Source organism: Eretmochelys imbricata, chromosome 4 (genome assembly GCF_965152235.1).
Source record: "Eretmochelys imbricata isolate rEreImb1 chromosome 4, rEreImb1.hap1, whole genome shotgun sequence".
NCBI lineage: Eukaryota > Metazoa > Chordata > Testudines > Cheloniidae > Eretmochelys > Eretmochelys imbricata.
In genome coordinates, this window is record NC_135575.1 from 22,995,391 (window position 1) to 23,006,127 (window position 10,737).

The 10,737-nt window shown below is 41.6% G+C and overlaps 1 protein-coding gene across 6 annotated transcripts in view; it reads left to right on the forward strand.

The window, feature by feature from the left end:
- The window catches only part of AFF1 (ALF transcription elongation factor 1), a 166,229-nt gene extending 156,831 nt beyond the window's left edge, over positions 1-9,398 (forward strand). For all 6 annotated transcript variants that reach the window (XM_077814998.1, XM_077814999.1, XM_077815000.1 and 3 more), the window contains one exon: positions 1,729-9,398. In XM_077814998.1, the coding sequence (XP_077671124.1) occupies positions 1,729-1,850 (122 nt within the window). In that variant the 3' untranslated portion in view covers positions 1,851-9,398. The remainder of the gene's footprint in view (positions 1-1,728) is intronic.
- Positions 9,399-10,737: the final 1,339 nt, after the last annotated feature.

The following is a 10,737-nucleotide window of genomic DNA, read 5'->3' on the forward strand; positions in this document are numbered from 1 at the left end:
AGCTGGACTTACACTGCAGTTGTTCCTTCTGACTGCCAGGGGCCACGGGAACGGTCCTCCCCTGTGTTATTAATGTCTCCTTTGCTGGTGCCTGGGCAGTGTGGAGATGGAGGAGGGAGCCTGATTTGAATCCAGAGAGGTGAGGAACAGGGGTATGGGCACAGGAAAAGGAGAGAATAGGATGTGAGGGCATTTCAGGAGCCAGAGAGTGAGTAGGAGCAGAGGGGGACAGAGACAAGCTAGGGGCACAGGGGCGTAAGGGTTCATAACCGCTAGATACACTCCCCTGCAGAACCTAGAATTGAGCTCAGAAGTTGTGAGTCTCTACATTGCTGTGTATCAGCAAATAGGTGTGAAACCCACTGGCAAAGTGTGTCTCACCCCCATTTAGTGATTGGCCCACATAAGGGATAACAGCCTGCTATTGCTACCAGTTATTCTGTTAACTCAAATAGAGGTCCGTGCTATGCATGTAAAGGTCTGAACCCTGTTGATGATGTTTATTGGGGGTCAACATGGTTCCACATGCTGGAATTTTTTTCATTAAAAAAATTTTTTATTTTAAATTGCAACCATAATTTAGGTCCCTTGTGCATATACATTGCAATAGCCTTTAATTATGTAATACCATACTATTATCTCACAGGACCCTGGCCTCATTTAGTGCACAGAATGGACAGTACGCAGGAAACGAATCAGGGTTCTGTAGTGAATGAAGCTTTTTATCTGTATGGTGAAGAAGGCAGGAGATGAGGCACAAGGACAAAGGATGGTTTAATGGTTAGGGCATTTGAATGCTGCCCTGGAGAATTGGATTCTATCCTTGCCTCTGACACAGAGTTCCTAGGTGATGCTGGTCGAATCACTTAAACCAAACTTTTCATAGGTCACTCATTGTGTGTTCCTCATTTTCTGGATGTCCAGCGTGAGAGACCTGGGGCCAGATTTTCAGAAGTGCCGAGCACTCATGGTTGCAGTTTAAATCAATGAGAGCGGTGCTTTGAACTTAAGGTGTATAAAAATGCTAAGTGCTCGGAAAACCTGAGCCCGAGGCATATCAAGTTGGACCCAAAATTAGAGGACACTTTTTGCAATTTTGGCCTTAGTCTGTATGCCTCAGTTCTCCATGTGTAAAATGGGGATAATACCACCTCACTTCAGAGGGTGTGGAAACATACATTGATAATATTTATAAAGCAATCCGATAGTAAACCGAAAACACCATAGAAATGCTATGAAGAAATTAATTTTTTATTCAGTGCAGAGTTTGGATGATATCTGGTAAATGAGGCCTGAGGCCTCACATTGCACACAGAGGGTACAAGGAAATACTGAATAACTTCCCATTTACTGAATAAGGCAGGAGTCCTATGCAAAATATAACGTGATTATGTAACTGAAAGACAGTATCATAATGCATACGTACAAGGGAGCAGATTTAAGTTGCACAAGCAACTTCCACCTTCTCTGTATGTGTATTGTCTTCCTATATGTTCCATTCTATGCATCCAGTCAAGTGGGCTGTAGCCCACGAAAGCTCATGCTCTAATAAATTTGTTAGTCTCTAAGGTGCCACATGTACTCCTGTTCTTTTTATGTTTAATCATGTTACTTTCTTATTATAAAATATTTCCTGTTATTTCTCTTGTTGCATTTCTTTTCCCTTCAGATGTGTCTCCTGTGTAAAAACTGACTAATCACTTTTCTTTTTCCCTCCTATCTTTCTAGAATTCTTTGCCGAACTCAGTACAGCGGTGTGCACTCTGGCACTGAACAGTAGTATGACTGAACTGGTACACTACACTAGGCAGGGTTTACAGTGGCTGAGGCTGGAAACAAATACGCCTTAACTGGTGCTCAAGGTGGTTAATACCTTGAACTCTTTTGCACTTTGGAAGCCTCAGAAGCAGTCTGTCTGGCTGAATCATTGGATACAAAGCGCCTGGAAGGGAAAATAAAGCAAGATGGAAGGGATCTGACTACACTGGAGAACTTTTAAACTATGTTTCTAGGGTGGCACTTGGCCACCTTGAAGAGATGAAGGGAGGCCTCATGGTTGATGATGCCTGTCTTTAAAAGGACAAAGTGCAATGTACTGTCTGAAAGGTTCAGTGTGTTGGTGGTCTATAAACATTTCTATAAATGAATAACCAGCAAAAATAACATGTGAAGAAGTGCCGACAAGAAGGAAGTCCACCTCCAAAAGTTATTATGCAACATCTCAAAAACCACAGCAGTCACATGTCCATCGGAAAGTTCAGAGAAGTGTTTTTGCATACCACAGCTGCAATCCATGATGTATATTCTTATTCCTTGGAGTTGGGATGTCAGGGGGAGGACAAGACCTGAATGGAACCAAACAGCATTATGTTAAGCTAGAAACAGCAAAGCAATCTGCCTTGCCCACTTCCTAACCATCCCCTACTGCATTTATATAGCAACTGTTCTTCTGATACTCTTGGAACTGATTGCAACCACTGCTTAGCATTGCAAGTTCACTTAGTAGATCACCATTGCTTTGATATTTTTTTCTCCGTTCTACACACACACACACACACACACACACACACACACACACACACACAATGCAAACCATTAACTCTCAAACTCTTTCAGTTGTGGTATTTCTTAGTTTGGGCCCCGTACGTCAAACACAGTTGGGTGGGGAAGGTAAGGAGCACGTAAGGATTGTGCTGTTTTCCTCTGAAAGGAAGGCAGGGAGTTGTCACTGTGCATCCTCTCAGATTGTTGCTGATTCAGTATGAAGGGGAGGGAAGGTAAGGGACAGTCAGAATGGTTCATTGTGATTGTGTGAATATTATGCTGAGTTGCAGATCTTTAAATCAGGAGGAATTGCTTCTGCATAAGGAGGTATCTGCTTTCACTATACCTGGAAAAGAAGGGTCAGATTTTGTCCTTGGATATTCACACACAATGTATGAGTATCTGAGAGCAGGCTTGGCACTGAAGTCTTGTAACCCTCATATGGGAGATACTCCCATTTCATGGCAAAGCTATAGGTTTTGCCCAGCAGCTCAAAATCTGTCTTCAGAGGAACACAAATGAGAATATTCAGATATTCTTGTTAGATTTGCAAGCAGCTCTTCTTTACCATAAGTTGTGTTTTTAAAGATACAGTTATGCAGATGACAGTAACACTGAAGACTACATTCACAATATTTTTATATCCAGTCAGATGGCAAAGAATTCCTATTGTGTAAAGCTTTCTGCCATCCTCATATCTAACAGTGTGCCTTAGCTCTCCGGTCCTCTCTACCAGCACTCGACTTACGCTAGACTGCTGGGAATGTTGATGCCCAAATGAATTGTGCATATTGATTTTACAGAAAGGAGAACCTTTGCAATGAATTAGCCTCTTTTCCCCATTGTAAAAGGAAGCATTTGCACATACCATGTATCCGTATAGAAACAGATCTATACATGTGCTGTAATGAAGCAATACTCCTTTTCCGAGGTGCCTGTTGAGGGTTTTAGGGTTCAATAAATTATAAGCAAGAGGTCTGAATTTCAAAAAGCTGTTCCTTTTTAAAGCCATGTTCCTGACCCATATAAGACTGGGACAGTCCCTTGCAACGTGAGGCCCAAGAAAGCTCCCGTGTAGCTAGCGGAAGGGAAGCCTGACTCTTTGGAGAGCCTTATGAGAAAACGAGTCCCCACCTCTTGTATTAAGAGAGAAATAAGCACAAGAACATTCCGTTCTCTCGTCTCCTGTGGCTGCACGGAACCTTCAGAAACCTCCTCGTGTCTTACCACTTGGTTAAAGCCGTAGTTCATTTCAGGGATAAGCCCTTCTAACCTAATTGGGAGCAAGTTCCGTATTTCTCTCCCAGTCTATATATAATAAAATACATACACATGCACATTCCTTTTGGAAGGAATAACTGATCCAAATAAAAACACACAGTCCAAGGTGTTCATGAACATAAATTTTGTTCTCAGGAAGCCTGGGAAGGGCATAGAAAAGTCAGGCCCTTCTGCACGCTTCGGAGCCTGCGTTCTGATACAAGTATAACGAACAAGCTGGAGTTCCAGACTGATGGATTGAAATCCTCCTCTTCTTTTTGTCTTTCAGTGCAGCTTGCCTTAATGTCACAGGTGAGGAGGAGGGGAAAGGAAGGGTTATTACCACCCTGACTTAGGAATCAGTATGGGACTCTGCAGGAGCCAGAGGAGATGCTTAGGGATAGATTTAAGGATAAATGAAGACCGAGATTCAGTGTGACATCCCTCCTGCAGCCCCCTCTCCACCCTTCAGACAGCCTCTTCCTTCCATCCAGCCACTTCCATCCCAACACAGACTCTCCCTCCTAAACAAGATAGCCCAGCCCAACTGGAAGCAGGACTTCGGTTGTGCATTGTGCTGAGGCTTGTTCTTTTGCTTCTGACTTACTGCTCCACCTGGAAGCCCTCTGAGCATGGACCCCAGATTCCATGGGACCTGCCTAAGCCCACTGTGAACACTTTTAATAGTTGGACCGTGCTATTCCTACAAGAAAGTGAGCTAAAGAGAGTAGAAGGGCAAAGGCCTTGTCAAGAGAAGATCCACTTAATGCAGAGGCACTGCTGACAGCTGCTGCCTTACAGGATAGTTTATGATCAGAAATAATGTAGGATCCAAACCCTCTTGTAAAATTTGATATGTAGGGCCCAGTCCTGCTCCCAGTGAACCTGGCAGCAAACCTCCCATTTATTTCAGAGGGAGTAAGATCAGGCCCATAGTCAATACAGGCTCCATAAATGGAGAGTAGACAGGAGGGAGCAACTATAGCAAACTACAAATCGGGAAGCTATATTCTATTTTTCCCCTTTGAAGGGACTCTATAGATATTATTAATTAGGAAGAATTGCTACCTGTCTTCAGCCTAGAGCCAGGTTTGAGGCCCATTTAAGTAGCGGGAAAGATGGCCATTGACTTCAGTTGGCCCTGGGCCAGGCTCTTAGGGAGGAGCAAGAAAAAAATGAAATAGTATTTGCCATTGCAAAAAGAAAAAGTGAAGATAAGATTGAGTCCTGTGAGGAGTGAAGGGGGCGGCAGTCGCAAGGCAGTAGCCTTCCCATGCAATATTTATTGAGAAGTAATTAATGTATTTAAATTGTCAAATATTCTATATCTAAGATGCCATTATTTAATAGATCGAAAGCCCCATTCACACTGGAGACATGGAGCTCTTCTGTAACAGAGTCAGAGTTTGACTGCAATATTGTTTAAAAAGGCAAAGTCCTTTGTTTGTCTGTCTGTTTTTGTTCTTGTCCCCATCCCTTCCCCCGTCCTTGGTTCCAGGTATAAATCTGTACATTTAAATTTATTTTGGGGTGTGTCTCCATCTTGTAAATAACCTTTTCTGCCCTGTGTGTGATGGAATTTCCAGACTGATTGATTCATTCAAGTGGGGAAATAAAATAAATATTAAATGAAGTAACCTGTTCATTGAGTTGCTGTGAGAGTCCGCAAGTTCTCAGCCTGTCGTAGAGGTAGTCGCTAGCTGCCTTCTCACTCTGCATGGCAGTGTTTTGTCTCTAAATTATTTTTATTTAAGCGTAATTTGCTGTACTTGAAGATGCTGTTTGAAGTTCTCCTGTATCTAACACTTATTGCCCTTTCCTGTTGGATAAAGAACAGGTGGTTGAAATCCAAAGGTTCTGTGAGACGGGAGCATTACAACATGCAGACATCAGCCCTGCGTCCTAATGCAATAGATGCAGGATATTTCATGAGATCTCTGAGCAGTCTGGTCTTTAATGTCCAATATTGGCTGGTTTGTGAATGGTTTGTCAGAGGCAAAGCTATGGGCCTTTTTCAAAATAGTCTAACAAACTAGTTAAGAGAGCAATAATGGAAGACCAGATTTGTGGTTGTGGTGTGCTATGCACATGCCATGAACAGGTTTCAAGGCGTGATATGGGAGAAAGCAGTGCTCACTCAGTGAGTAAAGGACACTGTAATCCTCACCCACACTGTAATGTAGTAATATATTTATAAAACACTGTGGGGAGGAGAGTTCTGACCACCTCAGATTTGGTCTCCTAATGCCCAAAGTTGTGATTCTCATCACTCACTCTGAGTGCTTCCTCCATTTTCAATTTCTTTTATCTCCAGAATCAGTGAGAAAGAGAGTTTGTTTCTTTTGAGTGGCAGTATGCTTGTTTGTGTTGGGTTTTGTTTTCCTCTCTGTTTTGTGTTGAGAATGTAATTTTTCCTTGGAAGGATGATTTTTGCATATCTGTATGCAATATTGTGATATAATTCAGGTCATTTTTGCAATATGCATTGCACCTAAGAGAATAGTTCCTAATGGTGAACCCTTTTTTTATGTAGTTTGTAATATGTAGTGGCTGCTGAACCCCGTTTAATATTCATGAGATCTGTTGCTGTTACAAATACTGTATATAGAAATATAAAGGATTTTTTTAAGCAAATGCATTTTTTCACTGCACATTTAAAATCCCAAAGGCAAGACTTATATTGAAGTAGGAAGACAAAAAAGGACCATAAAGCTAAAATTTCAGCTTATGCTGCTTTCATCACAACACAGGCACAATGAGCCTGATTCTACACTCATTCATGTTAGTAATTGGGAGTGAATTCATTGAAGCTAATGTTTCAGGCAGTATGGCATTAAAATTGGGCCCAAAGATTGATTTAGACTTCTGTAGTCGAAGAAAAGACCCTGTGAAAAATTGCTTTTGGTTTTGGCACTCCTAGGATGTATGGTGTAGGTTTGGTTTGATTTAGGTGAGGGGCTAGGATGCTGTTTCAGCAATAGCTATGTTCTTATCTGTCCTTCCTGGAGACACTTAAACCAAATGAAATGGATGGTTTAGAACCTGGTTATCCAAATGACCTCCAAAAAAAGGCCCCACTCCAACTCCCTGTTTCATAAAGTGAATTGTTTTCCAAAGTATTGATCAAACTCCACTGGAGAAAAGCAAAAAAGGTGCGGACGGAGGGGTGAAGGAAAGGAAATGTATAAGATTAAGAAGGGTACAGATCAACTTTGAAATCACTATAGTAAATGAGGTAGGAAACAGCCATTTTGAGACTTTAAGTAAAAAGCAAGAGAAGTCACTTGTACATTTTTGTTACAAGGATTTTCCCCCAAAAAATATTGAATATGAATGTGGGGAAATTTTGATTCTTTGCACAACAAATTTTTGCTCATCACTATGATTCCCTGTAGCCTTTTATACTCCAGAAATGGGAACATGAAAGGCAGCACTAGGTACCAGTCTCTGAGAAACAACCTTCCACTGAATGGACCAGATCCTCCGCAGGTGTACATAGGCACAGCTCCATTAAATCAATGAACCTATTTACACCAACTGAGAATTGGATGCTATGCTATTTCATTAACTTGTGGTGAGATTTCTTATTCCCAGGTTCTCCATTTCTATTTCCCTCGCCAGTTTGAAGTCTTACACTAAACAGAGCGGAGGATAAAATGGTAGTGCCAGAACTCCCCTGCACTTTAGTATTATCGTACTAAACTGAAAACAAAAGATGAAACGTGTAGACTGGACAAAGCCTATAAATATGTACAGTGCAGAGAAGTCTATTTGCAGAGAGAGTGTGGGTCCAATCAAATTGGCCTGACTTTTCATGAGGGTGGGTTTCCCTGGTAATGTATTATGAAGGTATTTTAAAGAAATGTTTGTTCTTTGATGTATTTATTGACCTTTTATTGACCAAACCTAATTATGAAATGGTGTATAATCTATTTTGCATTTGCTTCATCTTAAAGACTTGTATTTTTCTCTTCTTTGACTCTGCTTGTCCCATTCCCTTTTTGGAGGCCAATAATACTTTTTGGCTGTGAAGCCAAACAGCTGCAATAAGTTTGAATGCAATCTCTGAGCCCCATACCTTTCTCTAAACACTACATTATCTTTTTGGCAACCTTTGCTTTGTATCCATTGCACTTTTAGTAACCACCGTCACCACCACAAATCAACAGGAGTCCTGGGCCAGCAACAGCATTTCTGAATTTGTTTTTATCTGCTTTTCTGAAGCTACGAACTGTGTGAATACTAACTGTACCACAATGCCACCTGTTTTGCATGGATCTGTCTTGTTAAAGTACCAGGTTATTTTCCCTCTCCCACTTAGTAAAGCAAAGGTTGACTTTTTCTTTGGGGCCAGTATTTCATCTCAGAACAGAGCAGCAATGTTGTTTGACCTTGTTAAATAAGCAAACAAAAATGAAAAGGCAACCCGCCTGATGTCTCTTTATAAATTTATTGGTTTGTAAATTGAAGGTGCATGTCTGTCCACCGGAGCAATGTCTGGTTCTTGTCAATGTTTAGATTCCATGCACGGTCTATCATAATCAAAAAGTATTTCTAAGATGATGATCAAGTTTGTAAACCTTTTGCTTGCCACAGAAATCACAGTAAACTCCCTGAACTGAGCTTTTCAATAGTTTTTCTAGCTATTTTGAATTACATAGAGAACAGTCTAGTTTTCTTTCAGAAAGCTTGATGCTCAGCAGCCAAGCTATAGCAATGAAATGTAATTTTCAGAATGAAGGCAGTGGGGTGAAGGTCTTAAGAATAGTGGTTTTCTTTATTTAAGTGATTTTTGTTACAGGACGATAGCACAGGCAGTATTAATGTTGCCAACGGTCCAGGCGGAGAATGAATCATGGCATATTGATAAAAAACTACTGTACATCGGGTCAGTTGACAAGTACACAGTCTTTTTCTTTCCAGATTGTTGCTGTGTGATTGTGTTTTGGATGTGCTCAAGCAAGGGGGCTCCTCCCTCTCCCCCATTGTTTTAGTGGGTAAATCAAGTGTTGGTATCACCCCAGTCTGGTTTTGTGCGAGTGTGAGCGCACGTGTTTAGTTTTTAAAAGTAAATTGTCTTGTTTATGAATGGGGAACACTGGTCTTAAAAATAACCATGTTGAATCGTCCTTAACCATCTCTTCTCATCAGCAGTTCTTCACGTGTAATGGGGTACAGCTATGGTCTTGGAGCCCAATTCTGAAAGGTGCTGAGCTCCTTCAACTCCTGTCGGCTTCACTGGGAGTTGAGGGTTTTCGGCACCTTGCGAGATGAAGCCTCTTATGGGAGGATGTGTAAAGAAAACCAGAAGGGGGAATTGATGTATTTTAACTACTTCCAGCAATGAAACTGCATTCTGGGGCTTCTGTGAATAAGATTTAGCTGCCTTGTACAATCCTTTAAAGAGACTAAAACCAGATCTGTGGAAAAAAAACTTAGTTGATCTGTTAAGAGAAAAAGTATGTGAAAGATTTCTCCAAAGAAGTGTGCCACGGATCTTCTGTTTGTTGTTCTCTGTATCAAGGATGAATTGCTGCGTGTCTATATATCTATATATATCTATATATATGCATATTAAAGCAAATTTTGATTTATTTGTGTTGAAATTATTTTGATGAGAGATGTCAGGGTGGAACATGTAAAGATAAAATGTGTTTAGGGAAAAAAGAATTGGCTTTCATGAACAAGTCACTTTCACCCTCTTGTGCTCCAGGTTCCCAGGGGTGATACGTCCCTACCTCATAGGGATACTGTGAGGCTGAGCTCTGTGGCTGGAGACTTCATGCACTAAGAGCAAAGCATTATTGTATCCTGTTGGTGGGATTGTGCGGTGTGACCCCGTTTTGGCTGCATGCATTGGACTCATGAAAATAATCAGAGAGATGAGTTTTACTGGGGTGATCTGATCTCGCCCAATAACAAGACCAGGTATCAAATTGCTGTTTCTTAATTTACAGTTTACTTTTAACCCTCCCCCTTGATATTTCAGTTTGGTTAGACCCTTAGGCCTCCCTTCAGCAAAGTGCTAAGGCACATGCTTAGGTCCCTCTTGTTTTCAGTCGAAGTTAAGGATGTGGGAGGTAGGCATCTACATTTCTTTGAGGATCTAGGCCCAGGAGCTTAAATGTTTTGCTGAGTCAGGGCCTCAAAGGATCCTTACCCACAAGGTGTGTTTTTGTGTCTGTCTGCCTCTCTCTCTCTCTCTCTCTGACTTCATAGGTCCAATGCTATGTTTGTTGTCTATTTATTTTTATAGCAAAAGATGCAAAATAGGCACCTGTTTACATTTACTCAAGCACGTTTGGCAGTTATTTTAACAAAACAGTCTCAATTAAATTAGCAACAACCAAAAACTAAACATCAATACTCCTTGGGCTGCCCCCTGCTCAAAAATGCCTGCATGAAAACCTAGGCATGGCAGCATTCCCTGAAGGTCAGCCATCCTGTGGGTACTTTGGAGACAAGGGGGCTCTAAAGTTGAGAGACCTGTCTCTTTAGTTACTTTACGTAGCACTGTATGTGTACACAAAGCTGTACAATGGAACATCAGTGCCAGACTTAGAATGGGTTCCCATCTCAAAGGGTTTAGAGGCTTAAAAGCACTGATACAGACATTACCAAACATGGCAAGTGTGTGCCCGGAATGGGGCGTGGCCTTTACGCGTGAACTCCTTACTCAAGAGGTTAGCTTCTTACAGGCTGTGATGGAGGGAGCTTTGGCATATGTTAGTGGAGCCTACCCTGAAGGTCTTAGTCTGAAAGCACACATGGAAGCAGACATTACAGAAGAACAGTGGTAGCTGCCATGGTGCCCCATCACAGCTACAAGAAAGGAAGTTTATTTGGGCGGCAATACCTCCTTTTCCCTCTCCTTTCTGGAAATTCAGCCCTGCACTGCCCCAGATTTGCCAAGCACTTCCGGAACGTGATGGT